The sequence below is a fragment of the Syngnathus acus genome, chromosome 12, assembly GCF_901709675.1.
Source record: "Syngnathus acus chromosome 12, fSynAcu1.2, whole genome shotgun sequence".
In the NCBI taxonomy this organism is placed as follows: Eukaryota; Metazoa; Chordata; class Actinopteri; order Syngnathiformes; family Syngnathidae; genus Syngnathus; species Syngnathus acus.
The window spans coordinates 2115068-2141527 of NC_051097.1; the positions used below are offsets into that span (position 1 = coordinate 2115068).

Genomic DNA, 26460 nt, shown 5'->3' on the forward strand with positions numbered 1-26460 from the left:
GACAGTGACGTAACTACAGTGTGCAGCACAACAGTGAAACGGCAGAGAGCAACTGATTGTGGAGCCCCTTCAAACTAACAGTACAACTTCAGCCAAACAAACACATTAATTGTCTAACCCCCATACCAGAAACATCTGCGTATGCTTTGATTTGGCTATTAGAAATTCCGTTACAAAACAAACGCGTATTTCATTCATGTACTTCTTTTTCTACTCAGTTGGCATACTTGTCCTTTTCACTGTTGTTGTTGTTGTTGTTTAATACTTGATCGCAAATCTTGCATATTTTACATTGATAGTGTTGTACTGCATTTTATACTAATAATCCATTTGCTGCCATCCGCCAAAGCAGAGTCGCCTTTTGAATTATCTTTCGTGACCCATCGTCTTCCCAAATGCTGTGTTCTCAAGTACAACACCGTCCTCTTCAGGGGTCTGTTAGTCATTACAGTGGTTTACAAACCAAAACTTCATAGACGACGAGTTGCCCTTTTCAATGCCTGCCTGTTCAAAAACATACCTAATGAATATATACACCGCTGGCAGTTGGATTCTACTGAAACCAGTTGATTGGTTGCATTTTGAGGTTTATAAGTACAGGCATGCAGGTAATCTTTTAAAAATGTGTGCACTTACCGGTCGGCCCCAACACTTTCTTCAGCATTGTGTCATTTCTCCATAAGTACCTTTTTGTCATTTTGTGAAGTTTAACCCAATCTTCAGCCTCTACTTTACAGGATACTGGGGTTAGGGGAAATCTAATGAATGATTAATTAATTAATTTAAAAAATATATATATGGCATTATTATCGCCATCTACAGGTTATTCTATGTACATTCAAACGAGCAGTGAACAGTAGGTACAGTTAAGTGAAGATTTGAGCGCGCGGCTTCTGCACCAACATCATTGGTTGACCGAATCAGCTCGTGTTAGTGCGTCTGGCCCAATAGGAAGTGGCCGAGGAATCCAGAAGCTATGGGACGGAAGCATCGACAAGAGTCCCAGCACCAGTGATGGGATGCCACTGCTTATCTGCTCTATTTACATCACACAGTAAGGCTGATCACGGACAAATGAATTCGTATTAAGATGATTGCCGACTGGTCCCAAATGTCCTGGGCGACATTTCATGACGTGAGTATGACCTCTATTCTTATCCACATGTACAGTATAATACGGTTTATTTCAAAAGGCCTTCCACCAGATGTCAGTCGTTTCCCACTTAAACGGGTCACATTGGGCGCAGCAACGTGAGGCAAGTAAATATGACTGGAATAAAACGTGACAGAAGAAATGATCATTACCAAAAGCTGTTTTGATTTTACAAATATGTAAAATGTGACAGTTTTGTTGATTGAGTACATCAATAGAGACCGATTCAAGTGAGCTTTAGTAATTACTGTCTTGTCCCTTCCGATTTATGCCATGTGAAGGTACGCAAAGCATAGTACACAGTCGACACTTTAAACACGTGTTAATGTTTTTAATATTAAATAGCTTGCACGTACTTCAGATCACTTTTCCAACCAATGTCTGGAGTATATTGTGTGCTGTCAAAGACAAGGCGTGACAAAGATAAGGCGTAAATTATCCACTTATGTACACTTAATTGGTAGAAAAAGAAAATAATTTACTACAATTTAACTTTCCTTATTTGTCTGCGTCAGCAGCTAAAAGTTGTCTACGCCAGCAGCTAATAGTGACAGGCAGAAAAATTAAATCGAGTTATCAATAAACATGACGCTATCAAGTACTCTTGTGACACCAAGGTAGAGCAACTTGGGGTTCAGTATTTATATTATCTTAATTACATTTGTATTATATATTATATATTACCTTTAAAATGCAATATATAATACAAATGTAAGATAATAAATAATAAGAAAGAAAGAAAGAAAGAAAGAAAGAAAGAAAGAAAGAAAGAAAGAAAGAAAGAAAGAAAGAAAGAAAGAAAGAAAGAAAGAAAGAAAGAAAGAAAGAAAGAAAGAAAAATCTTTTTTTCTACTTTAAATAAACATTTGCAGTGGACTGAGAATGGCAGATGGTGGAAGTGATAATGGAGAGTTGCTATAGGCTGATGCTAACCTGACAGATGGTGTAAGGCTGGGAGGTCATGAATTGGGGAAAGTGCAGAATGTGCAATATGATTTAATTTTAGAGTTAGTTTTAAGTCCACCTTTAACTCAAAAAGGTCCAAGCACCCTTGTTTACATGCAAAAAGTGAAAGCCAGATAAATAATGTATTTTTCAGGGGAAGTGAAAATGAACAACTGAAATTATAGTCACACGTCCACAGCGTGCACATGCTCTCAAAAGTGGGAATTTGGCTTTGGTCAGAATGAGTGAGTGAGTGAGTGAGTGAGTGAGTGAGTGAATTTAGGATCAGTGACCCGTCAGTCACATGACTGATAAATTGAGACCAAAATTCAGGTCCATTGCTCATGTCTTTCCTTCTTGGTATGGTGTTAACCACTTAAATCAATGCAGTCATTGTGTGCAATATGTTATGCCATTTGTGCAGTATATCATGCCATTTATGCATCTAATTTTTAGAACTAGAAATGAGCAGATTTTAAAACCATCAGTATTTTAATGTGTTTGTTTTGTTTTTTGCATGGTCTCAGTGTGAATGTCCGAATAAGTAGTCTTGTGTCAATACTGTGACTTTACTTCACTGTGCCTCACCCCAACGTTAGCTCGGATAAAAAAAAACGATAAAGTGAACCTCAGGAACCTCTAAACCTTAATATCTAGGCAAATCACAGATTAAGGGTGTATTCAGACCTTACTGTTTAGTCCACTTTAAAAGGACTAGGGTTCGTTCTAACGCCTTTTGTGCAGGTGTGAATACACGCAAACGAATCCTGGTGCGGATTAAAGAACCGGATTGAGATCCACTTTTTAAAGTGATCTCGGTTCGCTTCCAAACGGACTCTGGTGCGGTTCGCTTCAGGTGCGAATACAAACAGCGTAGATCCGAACCAACTCCATGTTGTGTAGCATGTGGGTCAGGACACGCAGAGCAAAACGTCTCCTTTGGATTACTGCGCGCATTCGCCGACGCTGTTCCAAAATTTGAGAGAGTCCCGAAACATGCGTTGAATGAGCTGCTCTTGACACTGAAAATGATTTTGCAGAGCAGGAATGCAGCACGTAGGACTCGCATAATTTCCTCCATTTCCGGGTCTGTGCTCTGTGTGCCACCGGTCATTGCTGTCCAATGGGAGCACAGATCGTCACAAGCGTGGATGTGTTTACAAAATGTACTTCACTTGCAAAATGTAAAAATTAGTTCCGCTTTTGGCCCGGACCAAATAAGCGGACTAAAGGTTTTTTCTGATCTGAATACACCCTAAAATGTCTCTTTTCGTATAGATGAGACTTGGGATTATGTTTCTTTTATACTAATTTATAGAACACCAATGACATTTAACAGAAACCCAAATTAGCACGCAATTTGATAATGGTACGAATATGTTGAAAACCAGCCAGCCTTATTCTCATAAAATGTTCCTTTTTCCTTAAAAATAAATAAATAAATATATATATATATATATATATATATATATATATATATATATATATATATATATATATATATATATATATGTATGTATGTATGTATGTATGTATGTGTGTGTGTGTGTGTGTGTGTGTGTGTGTGTGTGTGTGTGTGTGTGTGTGTGTGTGTGTGTGTGTGTGTGTGTGTGTGTGTATGTATATATATAATTATTATTATTAAGCACTAACACCGTGGAGCTCGTATGCAAACCACACTTTAAGACAGATGGATTTAACTGGTGTAAAAGCAACTTGAGGAAGTAAAAGTTTTTTTCATTGAGGGTTGGCGATTGACATAGATACATATAGTTTTAAATGTCACAGAGTGATTGCAATCTGTGCCAGTTTATGTGGGCAGCAACACTTAGAAACAATGTTTGAGCCCCCGCAGATATACATACACTGTATGCATTCTTGGGGTAAATGTAGCAAACTACTTCAGTAAAACAATGCACCATTCTGATGTACAAATTCTTGTAGCATTGTAATGGTGTAGGATGAAAAAAGCCTTCAAATGGAATAATTGACAGCTCCTCTGATCTCAAAGCATCATTCCTGTGTGAATTTAAACCTGAGTAGAGAGTACTTGTAAAACATACTTTACAAGAAGTGAGAATTGAAGATTGTGAAATGAAATGAAGTCATCTGGCACTTCTTGGATGGATGGATGGATGGATGGATGGATGGATGGATGGATGGATGGATGGATGGACGACTGACTGACCCTAATTTTATTCAGTTTTCTGTCAGAAAGTAAGAAAACAATCTTATGTACGTACTGAACATCGCTTTACATGTTGTCCTGAATGTTGTTAGCTACCTAAATGTTGTACAGGGAACGAGATGTACCGGAGTCAAATTCCTTGTTTGGCATGCTCGAACATGGCAAATAAAAATTGATTTGATTTATTTATTTTTTTCCCACAGTAAAAGTCATCTTTTCGAACCGCTTATCCTCATAAGGGTCACAAGCATGCTGAAACCTAGCCCAGGTGGTACACCCTGAACTGGTCGCTAGTCAATCGCAGGGCAAACATAGACAAACAAGCATTCACACTCACAATTGTGCCTACTACAGGCAATCTGGAGTGATCAATAGGCCTACCGTGCCTGTTTTCAAAATGTGAGAGGAAACCGGGGTGCCCGGAGGAAACCCACGCAGGCACGGGGACAACATGCAAATTCCACACAGGAAGGCCGGAGCCAGAATCAAAGCCTGAACCTCTGAACTGTGAGGCAGACGTGCTAACCAGTCAGGGATAAGTGTAAAGTTCTTGGATGTCGCGTACCCCCATTTGATAACCACTGCTCTACAAAACTAGTGAATTACAATTAAATTCCAAAGTAGGTTTGATTTATGGATTATTGAAAATGTATTGCACTAATATCAAAGACAGATCTTTCTGATTGTAGTTGTGGAAAGAGGTCATCTCCCAATCCTCAATATCATCAAGCATCTCACAGTATCCTTGAGCAAGACACTGAACTGCCATTTGCTGTCAGCATTAATTAGGAATTATTCTGAACTGAGGGAACATGCAAACAAGTAGAAAAGTGCTGTGTATAGTACATTAAATCTATTGATTGCTGCATCTTAGTTTTCTTTGATTCAGTCGATCTTTACTTTTTACTGCCATAATGTGTTTCTTGTTTTTCAGTTGTTCTATTGCTCCCTGATTGGTCGTGACATGTTGTTCAGTGTTATCAGAAAAGGGGGAAGTTAAAGCATCCATTTGTCAAGGAAGTCTCTGAAATAAGGAAGCTTCAGACTGCCTGTGGTCATGTTTCAACTGCAAAGATCTTGGTCGTTACTAGCTGAATTGGACCATGTTGCTTACAGTGTTGGTGTTGAATTGTCTGAAAACATGAAAAGGATCCATTCTTATTGAAATTCCTCACAACTGGTCATAGAGTAAGTAAAAAAAAATCTGTTTATTCTATGTTTATATGATTCAAGCTCGTCTTCATCGGTTTCATACACCATATAACAATCATTCTGCGCAATGCTGGGTAGGAGATATCATTATACTTCCTTTTAACCATTTGTTTCTGTTATTACTGTATTAGAAAACTACAAAACTATATTGATATTTAAATGTTATTGATGTTTCTTTTGCTAACCACAAATACATTGAATTTCTCTCCATTAAGAGAAAGCCAATGATTGTCCAGCTTTTTTTGTTTAAAAAAATCTGTCTTTACTTCCCGTGACAAATATTGTTTTGATTAATAATTTTTGTGATGTTTTCTATACGGACACATTTAAGAAATTATTGTTTTACCAAGGAAATCCAATCTGGATTTTGCAACCTGCTATGGGCTGCCCAAATTGGATAGGATGTTATTATTCGGGCCCTTTTTTAAACAATAACTTCTGCTCACAAGTTTAGTGACCCTTTTGTAAGGCGTCAAAGATGTCATTAAGTCACCCACAGAAAACAAGCTTTGTGTTCACCCGTGCTGGAGACACGTGATCTTTTTCTCGAACGGTAATTTTTTCAGATAGGTTACACAACAAAGTAAATCTTTTGTGAATGTATAATAATAATAATACCCCTGCACAAACGCCATGACTTGTCAACTTGGCTCGGTAGGACAGCTACGCCTCCCACTGATGATATTCCTTTCCTTTGCCAGCTCCATCTGGCTTTGTTTGAAGGGCAAGGGACTTATAGTCCTTGTCATGCATTTGGTCAAAATAGATGATTTTCTTTTTTGAATGGCATGAGGGCAGGGACATTCCATGGAGACTCTCTGCGTTAATGTCAAAATATCCAGGACAGAAATTTCAATGCGTGAATTTTTTGTGAGTATGAAGTCAGTAGCTCTCTGTAATTTACTTAATTAACTGCATCATCTAATTTTGTTTAGTTTGGCATTTGTTTTCTTCATTTGATCTAAATTTCAATTACCACCTGTAAAACAAACTGCATTGCAATGACATTTATTTTTATTTTAGGTGAATTATTTTGGGAGTGGACCTTTTAAAGGCACCCACCATCATTGAGCCAAGATGGCAGACCGAGTGACTAGCCTGCCATTCTTCTACGGCAACATTACCAGAGAGGAGGCAGAGGAGTATCTTCAGCAGCCGGGTACAGCTAGTGGCTTGTATTTGCTACGGCAAAGTCGAAACCATTTTGGAGGTTTTGCCCTGTCTGTATTACATTCTGGCCGCTGCTACCACTACACAATTGAAAGAGAATCCAATCAAACGTACGCTATTGCCGGTGGTAAAAGCCACAGCAGCCCTATAGATGTGATTGACTACCACTCCCAGGAGATGGACGGCCTTGTGTGTCGGCTGAAGAAGCCTTGCAACAGGCCCATGAACATGCAGCCTAAGGTGGGGTCATTTGAGGATTTAAAGGAAAAACTGATCCAGGACTATGTAAAGCAGACTTGGAACTTACAGGTGAGAATCCATTCATGTGAATATTTTTTGGCTTAAGAAGGCACCATTTCTTTCTTGAAAAAGAGGGTCTAAATCTTAACTTCTTTGAGCAGGGGACAGCTCTGGAACAAGCCATTATCAGCCAAAGACCGCATTTGGAGAAGTTGATTGCGACCACTGCTCATGAACGAATGCCCTGGTTCCATGGAAAAATAACTCGAGAGGAGTCAGAGCCAAGGCTTCAAAATGGCTCCCGTACAAATGGAAAATTTCTGTGAGTATTTTACTTATGTCTGTCCTGAGTGTTTGCTGTAAATGTGGAGAGAATATTTGATTTAAAAAACAATCACATTGGAAAATACAATCCTCCTGTCATCAAAAAGGGGGTTCGGAGTGTAAAATACAATATTAAGGTGAGTTATTATACTACGTAATTTGGTAAACATTTGGTCAACACTTGTTATCCTGTGACAGATGCAAACAGAAAGGAATCAACTTGGCCAATGTAGACAGACTTTAACTCCCTCAGAAAATCTCAACAGGATATTGCTTGAGATTTTGAGTATTTTGGGGGGGGAAAAAACATTGCTTACTTTGGACACTGGCAGGTCAGATGGCCCAATAGGTGGGTTGTGTTAAGAAGGGCATCGTGTGTAAAAACTGTATCCAATTATTACGTGGGTGACTTGCTGTGGGAAAATTTGATTCTTCTTCCAAGAAAATGTTGGTCATAAAATTACTATTATTATTATTAGACAGACAGACATATACTTTATTGAGCCCAGGGGTGTTATTATTATTACCGTATTTTTTGGACTACAAGTCGCGTTTTATTTCATAGTTTGGGTGGGGGGGGGGCGACTTATACTCAGGAGCGACTTACATGTGAAATTATTCACACATTTTTACTTGATCATTGACATTACTTATTACTATAGTTGATCACTTCACATGTTATTTTCACTTTAAACCGCATGAGGGCGCACTATGGCTGTGGAATAATTGGAGTCTCACTGACAATGAATTTCATTCACTGACTTCCGGAGTCAGGAGATTTAATGATTTGGAGTGACACAGATGGTTCGATAAACCACTTATTTCTGTTATAGTTGTTTGATATATAGTTTATTTAGAGTAGCAACGTGTATGTTGTTAGACTTGTAGTTTCCGATTGTCTAGCGAGGCCATGAAGACAGCAGGGGGGGAGACGGGAAGACCGATCCAGGGCGCTTGCTTCGAGCACACACTCATATGTTGAGCTCTTGTTTTGTGAAATAAAGAGCCGGTCACCAAACCCACGTCTTGCCTGGTACTTTGGTAATGCTACAATATACCGTATTCGCCCAGGGCGATAATTAGAGAAGGTTTATGTCCAACAGGGGGGGGTGGGCGATTAATAGAGAACACTTTTTGTCCGATCGCCAAGGGGCACTGAAATGGACTATGTATATTTTCCTTATGTAGTATGTAATACCTGCATCTCACTGGTGTTCTTAACACTAGAACAGCGGCTGTTTTGATCTACCTCTAACAGCGGGGTGCGTCAATTGACGCTCCATCGATGCGACACGTTACCGTCACACATCACATGTTGCGCACGTCATGTTATCCAATCGTCTTGTTTGAGCGCACGCCCCGATAACGTAATTGTGTGAGGATATTGTAGCGGAGTGACGAGTGTAATTGTATCATAGTTTATGAAGAAAAACAATTTAAAAGGGACATTCGACGTGCTGTCAAATCAGTCATATTTAAACTTGCGCAATGACATCGGCATGCGGTCGTGGAGGAAAATGTAAGTTTTGGGGGGAATTTTTAGCAGCATGGGCGATAATTAGAGGTATCAATGTTTTTTATTTATGTCATCGCGAACACACACTGGGCGATTATTAGAATATGGGTGATAATTAGAATAAATACGGTAATTATATAGTATATAACGATAGTCCCAGCCTCAATTGGCGGGATAAGGGGAGCCCGCGCCGCAATCGGCGGCATTTGGGGAGTCCCAGCCGCAATCGTAATCGGCGGCATTCAGGGAGTCCGCGTGCAATTGGCTGCATTTGGGGGGTCCGCGCCGCAATAGGTGGCATATGGGGAGTCGCAGCCGCAATCGACGGCATACGTGGAGTCCCAGCCGCAATCGGTGGCATTCGGGGAGTCGCCGCCGCAATCAGCGGCATACGGGGAGTGACTATAATACCATATATACGTAGATCTGTGGAATAATTGGAGCCGCAACTGACGACGAGGCTGACGACGAGGCTGACGTCAGCGGCGCACGTAGTTCCGGAGTCAACAGCTGTGTGTGTTTTATTTTAAGTGACACGGAAGACGAAGATTCCGATGGATTTAATGATTTGGAGTGACACGGATGGTTTGATAAAATTGTTGTTACATTTATTTGATATATCTAGTCTGACATCAGCGGCGCACGTAGTTCTGGAGTCAACAGCAGTTCTTTTTTTTTTTTAAGTAACACGGAAGACGAAGATTACGATGGATTTATTGATTTGGAGTGACACTGATGGTGCGATAAAATTGTTGTTTATATTATTGTTATTTGATATATACACTGCTCAAAAAAATTAAAGGAACAGTTTTTTATCAGGGTATGGCGTGAATTCAATTAGACTTTTCTGATAAGGTTTTGGTCAGGTATGTGGCAGAGGGGGTTGTTAATCAGTTTCAGCTGCATTGGTGTTGATGGAATTAACAACAGGTGCACTAGAGGGGCAACAACGAGATGGTCCCCAAAACAGGACTGCTTTTGGAGGTGGAGGCCATTTCAAGTTCCTCCTCTTGATCTTTTTTAACAGTTTTTCCACAAGTGTTGGCTTTAGCTAGAGTCATCACGACTGGGAGCATGAGGCGATTTCTTAACCCTCTTGAAGTTGCGCAGATTGTCCAACTCCTCCAGGATGGCACATCCATGCGTGCTGTTGCAAGAAGATTTGATGTGTCTCCCAGTCCAATCTCCAGAGCATGGAGGAGATTCCAGGAGACAGGCAGTTACTCTAGGAGAGCTGGACAGGGCCGTAGACGGTCCTCATTTCATCAGCAGGACCGATATCTGCTGCTTTGTGCAAGGAAGAACAGGTTGAGCACTGCCCGAGCCCAACAGAATGACCTCCAGCAGGCTACTGGTGTGACTGTCTCTGCCCAAACAGTCAGAAACAGGCTTCACGAGGGTGGCCTCAGGGCACGATGTCCTGTAGTGTTTCCTGTGCTCATTGCTCAGCACGGTGGAGCTCGATTGGCATTTGCTAGAGAACACCAGAATTGGCAAGTCCGCCACTGGCGCCCTGTGTTTTTCACAGACGAGAGCAGGTTTACCCAGAGCACCTGTGATAGACGTGAAAGGATCTGGAGAAGCCAAGGAGAGCGCTATGCTGCCTGCAACATCATTCAGCATGACCGGTTCGGTGGTGGGTCAATGACGGTCTGGGGAGCCATTTCCATGGAGGGACAAACAGACCTCTACAGGCTAGAGAACGGCAGTCTGACTGCCATTAGGTATCGGGATGAAATCCTTGCACCCATGGTCAGACCCTACGCTGGTGCAGTAGGTCCTGGGTTCCTCCTGATCCACAACAATGCCCGGCCTCATGTGGCAAGAGTATGCAGACAGTATCTGGAGGATGAAGGAATTGACACAATTGAATGACCCTCACAATCACTTGATCTAAACCTGATAGAAAACCATCCATCTTCTTCCGCTTATCCGGGGTCGGGTCGCGGGGGCAGCAGCTTTAGGAGGGACTCCCAGACTTCCCTCTCCCCAGCCACTTCATCCAGCTCATCCCGGGGGATCCCAAGGCGTTCCTAGGCCAGCTGAGAGACAGTCTCTCCAGCGTGTCCTGGGTCGTCCCCGGGGTCTCCTACCGGTGGGACATGCCCGGAACACCTCCCCAGGGAGGCCTCCAGGAGGCATCCTGATGAGATGCCCGAGCCACCTCATCTGGCTCCTCTCAACGTGGAGGAGTAGCGACTCTACTCCGAGTCTCTCCCGGATGACCGAGCTTCTCACACTATCTCTAAGGGAGAGCCCGGACATCCTGCGGAGAAAACTCATTTCGGCCGCTTGTATCTGTTCTTTCGGTCACGACCCATAGCTCGTGACCATAGGTGAGGGTAGGAGCGTAAATCGACCGGTAAATTGAGAGCTTTGTCTTTTGGCTCAGCTCTCTCTTTACCACGACGGACCGGTACAGAGTCCGCATTACTGCCGACGCTGCACCGATCCGCCTGTCGATCTCGCGCTCCATCCTACCCTCACTCGTGAACAAGACCCCAAGATACTTGAACTCCTCCACTTGGGGCAGGATCTCATCCCCGATCCGGAGAGGGCATTCCACCCTTTTCCGATCGAGGACCATGGACTCTGATTTGGAGGTGCTGACCCTCATCCCGACCGCTTCACACTCGGCTGCGAACCGCTCCAGTGAGAGCTGGAGATTACGGCCTGAAGAAGCCAACAGCACCACGTCGTCTGCAAAAAGCAGAGACGCGATGCTGAGGTCCCCAAACCGGACCCCCTCAACGCCTCGGCTGCGCCTAGAAATTCTGTCCACAAAAATTATGAACAGAATCGGTGACAAAGAGGAGCCTTGGCGGAGTCCAACCCTCACTGGGAACGAATCAGACTTACTGCCGGAAATGCGGACCAAACTCTGGCATCGGTGATACAGGGACCGAACCGCCCTTATCAGTTGGCTCGGCACCCCGTACTCCCGAAGCACCCTCCACAGAACCTCCCGAGGGACACGGTCGAACGCCTTCTCCAAGTCCACAAAACACATGTGGACTGGTTGGGCGAACTCCAATGCCCCCTCGAGGATCCTGCCGAGGGTGTAGAGGTGGTCCACCGTTCTACGGCCAGGACGAAAGCCACACTGCTCCTCCTGAATCCGAGGTTCGACCTCCCGACGGACCCTCCTCTCCAGCACCCCTGAATAGACCTTACCAGGGAAGTCCAATAATAGAACACCGCTCGGGTTCAGATCGGGGGGGCCGTTCCTCCCAATCACGCCCTTCCAGGTCTCACTGTCATTGCCCACGTGAGCATATAAGTCACCCAGTAGAACAACGGAGTCCCTAGAAGGAGCGCTCTCCAGCACTTCCTCCAGGGACCCCAAGAAGGGTGGGTACTCTGAGCTGCTGTTTGGTGCATAGACACAAACAACAGCCTAACCCTTACCCTAACCCGTCCCCCCACCCGAAGGCGGAGGGAGGCTACCCTCTCGTTCACAGGGGTGAACCCCAATGTGCAGGCGCCCAGCTGGGGGGGCAATAAGTTTACCCACACCTGCTCGACGCCTCTCACCATGGGCAACTCCAGAGTGGAAGAGAGTCCAGCCCCTCTGGAGAGGGCTAGTACCGGAACCCAAACTGTGTGTGGAGGCAAGTCCGACTATATCTAGTCGGAACTTTTCTTCCTCGCACACCAGTTCGGGCTCCTTTCCAGCCAGAGAGGTGACATTCCATGTCCCAAGAGCCAGCTTCTGCAGCCGGGGATCGGACCGCCAAGGTCCCTGCCTTTGGCCGCCGCCCAGCTCACAATGCACCTCCCACAGGTGGTGAGCCCATGGAAAGGGGGACCCACGTTTCCTTTTCGGGCTGTGCCCGGTCGGGCCCCATGGGCGAAGGCCCGGCCACCAGACGCTCGCCTTCGAGCCCCACCTCCAGGCCTGGCTCCAGAGGGGGGCCCTGGTGACCCGCGTCCGGGCGAGGGAAATCTGAGTCCATATGTGTTTTTCTTCATAAGGGGCTTTTTGAGCCGTGCTTTGTCTGGCCCCTCACCTAGGACCCTTTTGCCATGGGTGACCCTACCAGGGGCATGAAGCCCCAGACAACATGGCTCCTAGGATCATTGGGACACGCAAAAAACAAACAAAAAAAAACCCTCCACCACGGTAAGGTGACGACTCACGGAGGGGCCGATAGAACACCTCTGGGACATAATGTTTCGGTCCATCAGATGCCGCCAGGTTGCTCCTCAGACTTTACAGGAGCTCACTGATGCCCTTAGACAGATCTGGGAGGACATCTCACAAGACACCATTCGTCGTCTCATTTGGAGCATGCTGCGACGTTGTCAAGCATGCATACAAGCTCGGGAGGGCCGCACAAGATATTGAAAAGAATTTTGAGTTGCAGAAATTGAATTTAGGCAAAATGGACGAGCCTGCCATATCATTTTTTCACTTAGATTTTTGGGATGTCTATATACTGAGCCCTCTGTGGGCTGAAAACATTTATTTCCATCAAAAGATGTGGCATCCTTTTGTTCCTGAGACATTAAACTGTCCATATCAGTATAGATATCCAACATTTTTTTTTCACATTGAAATCTGATGTGTTTTCAAAGTGTTCCTTTAATTTTTTTGAGCAGTGTAGTTTATATATTGTTATATGGGTGGAATAATTTGAACTGCAACTGACGACAATTGTCATGTCTCGTCCCCAGTTTTGTTAGATGTCTAGGTTGCCATGGTTTCTGTTCGGGTTCTGTCATGTCTCGTCCCCCCTTTTGCTATGTGTCCCTGATCATGTCCATAGTTTGTCAGTGTGTCTGTGTGCTCGCCCCTCCCTTCCTGTGTACCCATGATCAGTGTAATCACACTCACCTGCCTCTCGTTACCTGTGTTGTATTTAAGTTCTGTTTGTGTGTCACTCGCCGTCGGAGCATTGCATGAGATGTGGACAATGCATGTCTCACTGTCACGCGGTTTGTTTGGTTCCTGTCTTTTGTTTCACGTTTTGGTCGGTCAGTCCTGTTAGTTTGTTGTTAAGTCACGCCAGTTTGCCGAGTCCTTTGAGTTTGCTACAATAAACCCTGGTCCAAGCTGCACTTGGTCGCCTCGCTCCGTTACTCCACCCCGAAGCTTGACAGACCAAACAAACCGCGTGACAGTGAGACATGCATTGTCCACATCTCATGCAATGCTCCGACGGCGAGTGACACACAAACAGAACTTAAATACAACAGGTAACGAGAGGCAGGCGAGTGTGATTACACTGATCATGGGTACACAGGAAGGGAGGGGCGAGCACACAGACACACTGACAAACTATGGACATGATCAGGGACACATAGCAAAAGGGGGGACGAGACATGACAGAACCCGAACAGAAACCATGGCAACCTAGACATCTAACAAAACTGGGGACGAGACATGACAGAACCCCCCCCCACAGCACACAGACACAGAAACGATGACAACCTATACACATCACAAGACTGGGGACGAGACATGACAACAATGACTCCGACGTCAGCGGCGCACCGCACACGCGGCGTTGTTTACAGAAAGGACGAAGGATTCGATCAATGGATTTATTGATTTGGAGTGACAGATGGTTTGATAAATGTGTTATTCATGTTATAGTTATTTGAATAACTGTTAATGTTATGTCAGGCCTGTTCTCAGCTCCTCGTTTGTGTTTATATCACGTTAGCATACCGTATCGTTTAGCCTGTTGTTGCTGGTTCATATCTGTTCTTGGTGTTGGATTTTGTCAAATAAATTTCCCCCAAAATGCGACTTATACTCCAGTGTGACTTATATATGTTTTTTTCCCTTTATTGTGCATTTTATGGCTGATGCGACTTGTACTTCGGAGCGACTTTTAGTCCTAAAAATACGGTATTAATTATTATCAACCACAGCTAAACTGATAATATGGTATCCAATTTCTTGGTAGCTTTAATTCATCGGAATGGGAAGCTTTCCGCTTTGTTGGATCCAAATATTCATTGGTCAACTCCTCAACCCAAACGTTGGATATAAATAATCAAGCATTCGCTCAGTTCCGTTTGAACCAAGTGTTGAGTTAGTTATTTCACACAATTTCAGCTACTTTTGACCCACCAGTTTTCAGAGTGCGATATTCTATTTGCAATATGATGTCATAACATCTCCAACAGCTACTAACCATTTCAAACTCAGTGCGACTGTAAAAGTTGTTTGTCCATATTTTGGACATTATATCAGCTGGCAACCACTCAAGGGTATATGCCGCCTATTGCCCAACAATAGTCACTGATGGTAGTGTGGTATATACGACTGACTTCGGTGCAAGCAGTTGACACTCGATGAGGGCATGAATGTGAGTGAGAATAGCTGTCTCTCTCCTTTGATGGACTTGCGTCAAGCCAAGAGCGTCTGTGTGTGTACCACAACACCATCATTGACAGTTGTCATTGACAGTTGTTGTTTTATGTATTTACCAACTGCAAGGTAATGTATCCTTGATTGGGTCCTAAGAATGCCTCAAATTTACATCCTGAAATTGTACTTGGATTGACAAAGTACAAAGTACAGTATATCACGCTGTTGCATATAGTGGCATACATTGCTTCCTTTTTTCAAGAACACAATGAGAAGTATTTTTTGCTGCTTGTGCTTCAGTTGAGAAAAGGTTGCGGTTGGCTGAAGAAACATCACACAAACACATACAGGCGGACAGGCGGTTTCCGCTCAGTGCTTCCTGAAATAGCCATAAAAGAGGAAGAATGACGCTACGCAAAGATGTGACTGTTAGATCGTTTATGCCACACACTACGCAAAGCATTTTACTAATCTTTACTTTACCTATCCTAAATATACTATTTGTTTGAAACACATACCTCTTAATCCGACTGGCAATGGATTCAGACCAGAGGTGTCAAACTTATTTTGTTTGTCACTTTGTAGTTATGGGCCTCCACCTTCCCTCCTTGAGTAATTATGAAGGTGAAACCAAATTAATGTTTAATTATCTCATCTTATTATTATCAACAAATTGGTGGCTTACTAGTTTTTAAATCAGAAGTCAAGGATTATAGTTTGTTAAATAGATGTTCAAGTTACTGTTAAAAGGCTGACAACCCTTTTTTGTATTATCTCAATGTTATTAAATTATTACACTCACATTCCTAGGCATAGTGTCAAATAATTTTGACGGTCGCTTATAAAGTACCATGGTTTACTTTTTGTATGTTGGAAATTGCTTATGGAAGTGAATGTGTGTGCACATGAAAAAAAAAATAGGGTGAAGAAAGTCTGGGTTTTCAAAACATGCTTTACTATAACATTCATAGTCATATCTCCTTCCAACTGTGTACAGAGTAAACTGTATTGTACAGAACCCAAAAAAAAACAAGACAAATTGGACATTTGAAACTGCTATCAAATAAAAGCTTTTTGGAGCAGGACAATACAAGTTTGCATGACATCCTAAATCTATTTGGAGATTTCACGAAAAAAAGAAATCAGGAAAATCAATGACTTGCACTTGGAAGCCTTGGTCCAGTTGGTATGGAATTACCCCAAAGCTTATTTTGATTTCTTGTTCCATTCCTTCTCTTGACTTTATTCTATCTTCAGCATACGGCAGAGGGATGTCAATGGATCCTATGCTCTTTGTTTATTACATGAAGGAGAAGTGATGCATTACCGCATTGACCAGGACAGAGCTGGCAAGCTCTCCATTCCAGACGGCAAGACGTTTGACACCCTTTGGCAGGTTAAAACTATCTTTCTGATTTTGTATAATATTCTCGTCGATATCAAGGTTTTTCAATGTCAAAGTATTTCATCAATTCACAAATGAATGTCATCGAAATTGTATATTTTTTCATTAACATAAGAAATGTTATATTCCTTTTCAAAAACAGCTGACTTTAGTGTTAACTGTTAGCCATCATGGAATCATGCCAGTAGGAAATAACTCCCTTTAGAGTAGGGATGCACCGAAAATTCGGCCACCGAAAATTTTCGGCCGAAAATGACCCAAAAGTGCATTTTCGGTTTTTGGCCGAAAGACCTAAATCACCGAAACAACACGGCCGAAACTTGTGATGACGTGAGCAAACAGCGCAGCCAGCACGCGGGAAAACGGGATAAGAGCCAGCATGTCTGCGGTGTGGACTGATTTCACTAGCTCAGAGAAAGACCCACGGATAGCGATTTGCAAAACATGCAATGCTGAAATTTCAATCTGCAAAAAGTTTCTCCACGTCGGGTTTAATTCATCACCTGAAATCCAAACATCCCGATCGCCATTCTGAATATGAGAAGAAGGCGACACAGAAAAGGAAACTGACACCGAGCACGCCCACTCCGTCTGTGGCGGACGTTTTTGAAAAGGCAAGTTAAGTTTGTGCATCCACAATTCTTGGTGGATTTGTTGTTGATAAAGGCTATGGTAACCATTGTTTTGATACACTTTTATGTTGTACACACAGAACAAAATGTAAAAGGCACTTGACTTATGCACTTTGTGTTTTTATAAGAGAACATATTTAATTTTACAGTCTTTCAGCAGGCCAGTCAGTTATAAGCCTGTAAATTATTATTTAATGTACACGAGTGGGGTCAAGTTAAACATTTTATTTTTATTTTACTTTTGAATTTTAATTTATATTGTGCATTGTTGTAATGTCAGTGCTAAATAAATATTTTCATACTTTTGTAACTGGTTTATTGCAATGCCTTGATTTTAGTGAGGTTAGTACACATGTAGCCATAAATGCTGTGGTTCTAATAACTGACATAATCATTTCTTTCGGTGTTTCGGTTTTCGGCCTTGGTTTCCTCATTTTTGGTTTTCGGTTTCGGCCAACAGTTTTTATTTCGGTGCATCCCTACTTTAGAGATTTCAACATGCGAAAGCAAGCATTTGTTTTTATTAAGAACCCAACAAATGTCATGCTCTTGTTATATAAAATTATCATTAGACTCTTTCTTCACACCAGCTGGTGGAACACTATTCATATAAGCCAGATGGCCTGCTGCAAGTTCTCACGGAACCCAGTCCACGACCTGATAGAGATACAGGTACAAACATACATATACAAAGCTACTCTAAACACGTCTAACAAATCATGATATACTGTTTACAAGTACCCCTGTTCCTAGATCTTTTAGGACAGCCGCTGCTACCACAGGATACATCTGGATTTGCTTCTATATTTGTAAGTTTTATTTGTGTGCTGTGCATGCTTTTGGTGCCATTCATACATTTGCAGATATTTACAGTACAGGATATTTGCCCCAGACAAGTGAAAGGGACACCAACTCAAAATGTTTCTTTCCAATAAAATAGTCGATGTGGCCCCTGCTAGTCTAAACACTGTTTTTAATTGAAATTGTGTTTGTGGAATATAAATTAAGCAGCAAAACTCACCTGTTTTCTTTTGAAGCCATTTCAAAGGGCGGTAATATTGCTACATTCTGTCAACTGAAAATGACATTGGAGTTGCTTGGCGCAGGTAATGAACAATTATAGCTCAGCTTGCAAATGACCGAATTTAGAAAACAGATGAGCAACAAATTGGTTGTTACCTGAGCCCTTAAGCAATTTGACGTCATTTTCAGTTAACTCCAATTCTCGCCTCCCTTCACTGGCTCCCTGTTCATTTTAAGATTCTTTTGTCTTTAAAAGTTTAAATGGTCTTGACCCACCTACCACCTCCACCTTTATGTACCTGTCCCGTTCCCCAGGTCAGTGAATCAGACGCTACTGAAGGTATTGAGGACTAACAAAGACTCAGAGGGTATTGAGCTTTTTCCATTGCCAGTCCACCCTTTTGGAATGACCTCATGTTTAATGATAAGCCCCTGCACTGTCCATCTTTTTGTCATAAATTTTTTTTTATTCTTTGGCTTTTTACCCAGCATGGGTGTCTTTTTGGTCAGTGACCGGCAGATGAATGTCAGCTTCAGTGGCGTCCTAAAGGAAGACTCTGAAGAGATCCAGTATCTGATTGATTGATTGATTGATTGATTGATTGACCTTTATTCATCCCACAGCGGGGAAATTCACTTGTCACAGCAGCGCATATGAGTGCAAGAATAATACAAGTGCAAGAATAAAACAAGTGCCAGAATTACAAAAAAAGGGTAAATAACAGACAAGCACAAACACAAGTGCTGCTAGTAGAGACGAAACACATTCATTTTATCAGGTGGCATGCATGTTGTAAAGTCTGACAGCAGAGGGAATGAAGGACCTGCGGAACCGTTCCTTCCTACACCGAGGGTGCAAAAGTCTGCCGCTAAAGGAGCTGCTCAGGGACCGCACAATCTCGTGGAAGGGGTGAGAGGTGTTGTCCATGATGGATTTAAGCTTAATCAACGTCCTCCTCTCACCCACAACCTCAATGGAGTCCAGGGGACAGCCCAGGACAGAGCTCGCTCTTCTGACCATCTTATTCAGTCTCCCCCTGTCCCGGTCAGTACTGCCCCCACCCCAGCAGACCACAGCGTAGAGGATGGCTGAGGCCACCACAGAGTCATAGAAGGTCCGGAGGAGAGCCCTGCACACACCGAAGGACCTCAGTCTCCTCAGCAGGTGGAGGCGACTCTGGCCCTTTTTGTACAGGGCGTGGGTGTGATCAGTCCAGTCCAGTTTGTTGTTAAGGCGAACACCCAGGAATTTGTAGTTCTCCACTACCTCAATGTCCGATCCCTGGATGTTCACCGGAGTGAAGATGGGTGCTGTCCTCCCGAAGCTCACAATCAACTCCTTCGTCTTGCTGGTGTTCAGCTGAAGCTGGTTGAGCTCACACCAGCTGACAAAGTCCTTGATGACCGTCCTATATTCCAGATCGTTCCCCTCCGAGACATATCCAACAATGGCCATGTCATCAGAGAACTTCTGGATGTGGCAGTGAGCGGTGTCGTGGGTAAAGTCTAAAGTGAAAAGGGTGAAAAGGAAAGGAGTGAGCACCGTACCCTGGGGGACACCTGTGCTGCAGCGCACCACGTCGGACTCACAGCAATGTAACCTCACATACTGCGTCCGGTCGGTGAGGAAGTCCGTTGTCCATGCAGCCAGGCGCTGGTCCACACCCGCCTTCTCCATCTTCACCCTAAGCAGTGACGGCTGGATGGTGTTAAAAGCGCTGGAGAAATCGAAGAACATGATACTCCCAGTGCTCCTGTTGTCCTCCAGGTGAAGCAGTGTTCTGTGCAGTAAATAAATCACTGCATCGTCCACCCCAACACCAGGTCGGTAAGCAAACTGCAGGGGGTCCAGCTGCGCTCCCACTAGTGAACGCAGGTGACCCAGAATGATCCTCTCCATAGTCTTCATCAGGTGGGAAGTCAAGGCAATAGGCCTGAAGTGGTTAGGCTGCCACTGTGTTTGAGCTGTTGATTACTGTGATGGGATAAATGCAGAAGAAGGGAAAACAAATCACGAACATGTATGTGTTGATAACTTTGACTTTGTGACACGCATTGATCATCTCTCTTTGTGTTTCAGCAAAATGCAGCAGGGGGGTTTCTTGCCAAAATCAAAACTGTTTCCATCCCTGGCCGACAAAAGGTGACACTAACATCTCCTAGTGTACCTTTGCGTGTAGAAAATTACTACACAATTGAAGCCTATCTACGATTTACGGAGCAAACAAAGTGTTGAAATAATATTGTCGATCAAGCAATAACATTGGCTCAAACTTTTAACATACTTTTTATTTGTTAAAGTATGCTTTGCCAGTAAATTGGAACCATACAAAACAAATTCTGATACATTCATTAATCTGTATGAGATACAGAATCCAACTCTAGAAGTTTGAAAAGAAACCTGACAGAAGAGAACAGTTTCCTCTTTTCTTCACGTACCAGAACATGTAATTTTTTGTTTGTTTTTGTTTTATCTGTGCATATCTTTCAAATCATATCTCATGACCTCAGAGCCGCGGATCTCGACATGAAAACAAGGAATCGAATAATTCCAATCCCTATGAAGCACAAGTGCCAATCAACAATCGGGTAGTCACCAAAGGTTTGTATTTGTGTCTGTAAAATGATGTTTACACTCAATTTATAATAACATTTCTAAGCCTGTTTAATCCCAGTTCTTTCTAATTAACTCAACTGCAACAAAACCATTAGCAGTTGAGTAAAATATATTTCTACCCCACATTAGCTATTTGAAAAATGACAGCATATCATTGTACTGATTATTTGTACTGGTTATTTTGTTGTGGGGGGACTAAACATTTATGAAAAAACACGAAATGATTCCCTTGCTGTTATCAGTGCAAGTTATAATTCTGACTGTTCAATGCTTAATAGTTTATGTTTTTTTCTGTTAAGAGTCCTTGCCGATGGACACACCAGTATATGACAGAACGTATGCAGATCCAGATGAGCTGAGGAGTTCCACCGTGAATAAAGAACAGCTCATCTTGGAAAATGAAGAATTGGGTTCAGGGAACTTTGGTACAGTCAGGAAGGGCATCTACCAGACAAAAATGCAAGCAACATTTTTGATACATAATTGCTTTTCTTCTTTTACGGCAGGGGTCTCAAACTCCAGTCCTCGGGGGCCGCATTCCTACATGTTTTCCAAGTTTCCCTCGTTAAACACACCTGATTCAATTATCAGGCTCCTGCAGAACGTGAGGATGAACTGATCATTTGAATCAGGTGTGTTTAACGAGGGAAACTTGGAAAACATGTAGGAATGCGGCCCCCGAGGACTGGAGTTTGAGACCCCTGTTTTACGGTATCTCTGTGGCACTTCTGTGATGTATATAACAATATGAAGATTTTTAAGTTTTCAAATCTTAATAATTTGGAAATGTACTGACTGGAATATCCCCGTGTGGGACAAATAAAGGAATATCTTATTTTATATATTCTGTGTATGAAGGCACATGGACACCAAAGACAGGTAAAACAAAAAACAGCTTAGACTCCATTTTCTGCAATAGGCTTCAACACACCTGTGAGCCTCGAGGATAAAGCGGTTCAGAAAATGGATGGATGAATTACCAAATGAAAATTATTCAATCCAAATCCAAATCTAAAAAGCATTGGCTGAGCTAGGATATTTTTTGCTTGGTGGGGCCATGAGGTAGTGAAGGATCCACATGAAAATAAAATTACAAACCCTAAAAAAAATTATTTTGAAAACGCTAATAAACAATACAGTACAGGGGACGGGATAAATAAGGAAAAAGCTTCTCGGAAATAAAAAAGTCAACTATCTGGGCATCTGGGGGATTCAAACTGAATTTTTTTTTTTAGGGGGGGTATTTGATTGGTTGAGGAAAGAGTCCCGTAGCTAATGTATTTTGAATTACATCACCCCTTACGATTTGATTTCTAAAGACCCTGGGCAGATTAGATTGACATGGCAACACAGAAGCTGAACTCTCATTGGACGAAAAATAATACACACATACGGTAGTGAAAGCAGTCTTGCCTAGAGAAAATCCACTAAATTGATATTTTATTGAACAAGTATTATAACTTAGGTCACAAATGTAGGCCAGTGATTCCACTAGTATTAAGTAGACCAACACCACTGACCAATCTTTCTTCTGTATTAGGACACAGCAGCCAGTTGCTATCAAAATCCTGAAGAACGATGACAACAGCATATCACTGCGGGAGGAAATGCTGCGAGAAGCAAATGTCATGCAGCAGCTGGACAATCCTTATATCGTGAGGATGATCGGTATCTGTGATGCAGAAAGCCTCATGCTAGTAATGGAACTAGCTGACCTGGGGCCACTTCACAAGTTTCTACAGAAAAACAAGTGGGTTTTGTCCTTTGTATTCTCATCTTGCTCATTTTGTAGACAAACCAGGGTAAGAATAAGTTCAACAGTTTATTTTCACATTTTGTTTTCATACAACATGATAAGCAGAAAATACAGTTCACCCAGTGGCGGGCCGTGCATTTCACACCTAGGCCTTTAGTAGTGCTCCGTCTGAATCAATCCAACCCTCAATAACTATTGTATGGCTATAACACTTCTACTGCAGGTACAGCTGCGACACACAAAAAAAAAGCATAAAAAATAACCTGATAAAATTGCAATATTATTTAGGAATATAGCAACATTTTACTCACCAAAAATCTTGATTATTTGTACACAAAATCCATCCTCTTTTCTTTCTTCAAGAAGATTTCAATTACTCTGTTAGCCAGATTATCCGCGCGTTTCAGTTTCATCAAGAAGTCCTTTTCTATCGCCATCGCAGCTAATGCTGAAAATTGAGCCTGCCCTGTCGTATTTCTGGGATATGTGTAAATCCGTGTTGCTCTCAGCAATGAGAGAAAGAAGCTCCACATAGTTTCCTCTGTTTTTGGATCCGGCGCTTTCATCGTGCCCCTGAAATGAAAGTTCCTGCTTGCCTAAAAAAATTAGGATTTGTTCCCCCCCTGTAACTTGGGCTGGGAAGGAGGCAACCTGTTCAAATTTGCCACACTACTTGAACAGACCCCCCCGAAGACAGAAAATAAGCCAGTCGATGTCCAGGACTCACCGTTTTAAAATAGGAGGGGGGTACAAATTCTCACAGGTTGACGTTTTTATAGAGTTCCTGTTACAATTTTTATCCCCCCTCCCCACCACCTGTCACTTTGCTTGGGACAAAGGGAGCCTTCAGAACTGAAATTCTGTCTCAATCATTCATTCAAATCAATTCACTTAATTCATTCTCGTTATGAATTTCAAAACAAAACGTGCGTGGGTTTTTCTTAAATGAACATTTTTTACATTGCTGTAGTGTCAGCATTTAATCATAATGTCATTTTAATGCAAATTAACAAATGCAACAATATTAAGTTGCTTTGGAAACACCTGAATAATAAAAATGGATTAATGATGATCACAATGAAGGTCTCCTTTGTAATATACTCCTTGTAGCTTGTAATGCTCCCCAAAAAGTGGAGCTCCTTTGCATCGACGTTTATGCAAAGAGCTCACGTAATTATATCATTGCTTTTTGGTGAAGTGAATGAGTGTTCTGTGATTGGTCTTTGAACGCACCTCGTGTAAACGGCAGAACTGAACTACAGGGCCCGCAGAACTGATTGTGAAGGCCTCCAGGCAGATTTCATTGACCCTGGCAACAAATAGTGGCTGAAATGTGATTGGTTAATGATTAAATATGAAAATACACATCTGGAAGCAGCGCAACCAGGGGGCTCGCAATGAAAGGAAGCGGACAGACCATTTGGAATTATTTAATACGTATTAAATACATTTTAGATAAATTTTGTCCATGAATACGTATTAAATTAATACGTATTCATGGACAAAATATAATTAACATCAATCTGTTATTCAGATAGTTTTTGGCAAGCAGAGAAGGGCTTGCAGGCCCTGACGACCCACCACTGAGTTTACCAGTACCTATTCCAAAAGATGAATAATCCTTAACGGGATCACTTTGCAATTATTTTGGCAGACTTACTAACCTCTATTTTCTCATGTTGCCCCCCCACCCTCTGCAATCAATTCAAACCTGATGAATGAATTAATTTACCAATTAAACATTTTGCAACTGTAATAAGTTTTGATTGTTCTTACACAGGCAAACAACCATTGCCAACATCACTGAGCTCGTGCACCAGGTGTCCATGGGGATGAGATACCTTGAGGAGCATAACTTTGTCCATAGGGACCTTGCTGCCAGGAACGTGCTGCTTGTAACACAGCACTATGCCAAAATCAGTGACTTTGGTCTCTCCAAAGTGGTTGCAGAGGACCAGAACTACTACAAGGTAACTGCTGACTTTGGAGGGAAATGAAAAAGAATAGTCTCGCTTATATTGACTTGACTGACAACTATTCTTTATATTCTAAACAGCATTTAAATAATGGTGAGCTTGGGTGGGGCGTTACTGGGGGGAAAAAAACTACATACTTCATGCACACAATAACAATGCAAGTTTTTTTAAAATGTACCGTTTTAATATATTTTGTATGCATTTTCCAATCATTTGAAGTCATAACTAATAATGGTAATATTAACTATATTTCTATATTTTAATAGCACTATACTATAGTATCAGATGCGCTACCCTGGCCTTATTCAGGGATTCAGATTTTAAATAAATCTGGATACAAGAGAATAGCAAGATGCAAGGATTACAAATCTAGAGACATAACTCCAACATCGAAGTTAATCTTTTACTGTACTATAAAACCCACAAAGACAGGTAAGATAGGCTAACTTCAAAATTTAGCTCAAAATTGGTCAAATGTAATGTACCATCATAAGCAATAGAGAATGGTTTCTCAACTATTCATAAAAAAAAAAAGAAAAACAATGACAATGATGTGTATGTTTCTCCAGGCAAAGGGACATGGGAAGTGGCCGGTGAAATGGTACGCTCCCGAGTGTATAAATTACTTCAAATTCTCAACCAAAAGTGACGTGTGGAGCTTCGGAGTGCTCATGTGGGAAGCGTACTCATACGGCGAGAAGCCATACAGGGTATGAACTATTGTATATCCTAAATGGTACGGCATAAATGTAGCTATAGAAAGATTCATATTCCAGGTGCGAGGTGTGACATTTCTTCCCTGCTCACAGCAAGCCTGAAATCAATTCAGAATTGCTTGTGATTCTGAAGTTTATTTTGCACAAGCATTCTGCTCCAAGTAACCGTTAGTCGACTTGATTTTGCCCCTTCTAATCTGATTCTCATATTTTTCACAGGGAATGAGAGGAAATTGCGTTTTGCAATTGATTGAGAGTGGAATGCGGATGGATCCCCCATCAAACTGTCCAGAAGAAATGTACAGCCTCATGATGACTTGCTGGACATACGAGTAAGTGACAAAAAAGTAATTTGACAGGTAATTTGAAGGTTGGAGTATCAAGAAAATGTGATACTCTAAAAAAAAAAAAAAAGGTTTTTAAAATGCAGTAATTGTATAATGTCGGCAAGCCCAAGTTGTGCGCATCATGTGCACCTAAGAAACAAATTGTCTTAACAATTATAAGACGTTCCAATAAAAAATAGTCTTTTTTTTTTACAGGGTGGAGAAAAGACCTGCATTTGCTGTCATTGAGCAAAGACTGCGGCAGTATTATTATGACATTGCAGAATGAATAGAAACACAAATGTTGTGCTAATATAGAAATTTCATCGACTTAATTTCAAGATCTGTTGATTTCATACTGAACTATTGTATAGTAAAATGAGTAAGAAATACATGTTCTGCTTCTGCAATAAAATTGAATAAAATCACAGCACACCCCAAATTGTATTATTTATAATCTCTATTATTGCCAGAACGTAGCAGAAAAGCAGAAGAAATTCCATGCATCCATCTAAGTTTTAATTATTTAAAGGAGACATCTCATGGAAAATTAAATTTTTTTGCTTTTAAAATAATTTTCTTGTGTATTTGGAGTCTCCAGGAGTGTAGAAAAGTGTAATATATCCCTCCAGAGATACTTTTGTGATTTTATGATTATGGAGGGTTATTTTTTACACCGTTCAGATTTCTCAGTTTTCCATTATGTAATTTTATCTATTACAGCACATCCGTTGGGGCGGGACAAACCAAACAAGGTAATGGGTGTTGCCAAACAGTTTCTCAAATCCGCTATATTTATTACTTGGAGAGACTTTTGTTGTCCAAACAACTCAAGTACGCCGAAGTGGAGAGATCAAAATGTTCCGTTGTTGGATGCATCAATCCAAGCAACTCATGGAACCGTCCCCCAACATCAGAACCTCAAAGAAGTGCCTGGTC

The 26460-nt window shown here is 42.0% G+C and overlaps 1 protein-coding gene across 3 annotated transcripts; it reads left to right on the forward strand.

The window, feature by feature from the left end:
• Nucleotides 1-969: 969 nt before the first annotated feature.
• On the forward strand, nt 970-25965 carry syk (spleen tyrosine kinase). 3 transcript variants are annotated; one of them, XM_037265812.1, is made up of 15 exons: nt 973-1135; nt 5221-5474; nt 6522-6977; nt 7070-7230; nt 16328-16466; nt 17698-17779; nt 17846-17916; nt 20211-20273; nt 20642-20732; nt 21047-21206; nt 22288-22497; nt 24284-24473; nt 25049-25189; nt 25415-25527; nt 25738-25965. In XM_037265812.1, exons 3-15 carry the CDS (start codon nt 6576-6578, stop codon nt 25808-25810), a joined length of 1896 nt encoding a protein of 631 aa, XP_037121707.1. In that variant the 5' UTR covers nt 973-1135; nt 5221-5474; nt 6522-6575; the 3' UTR covers nt 25811-25965. The 3 variants fall into 3 exon arrangements, with proteins under 3 accessions (XP_037121708.1, XP_037121707.1, XP_037121709.1); XM_037265814.1 differs by having other exon boundaries at nt 974-1135; nt 17861-17916; XM_037265813.1 differs by lacking the exon at nt 5221-5474 and having other exon boundaries at nt 970-1135.
• The last annotated feature ends 495 nt before the right edge of the window (nt 25966-26460 follow it).

Excerpts from the sequence above, each read along its gene's own strand:
- syk (XM_037265813.1), top strand. The coding sequence starts at position 6,576 with ATGGCAGACCGAGTGACTAGCCTGCCATTCTTCTACGGCAACATTACC. Across the intron at positions 6,978-7,069 it reads AGCAGACTTGGAACTTACAG|GGGACAGCTCTGGAACAAGC; the intron begins GTGAGAATCCAT and ends TTCTTTGAGCAG. Across the intron at positions 7,231-16,327 it reads CGTACAAATGGAAAATTTCT|CATACGGCAGAGGGATGTCA; the intron begins GTGAGTATTTTA and ends TTCTATCTTCAG.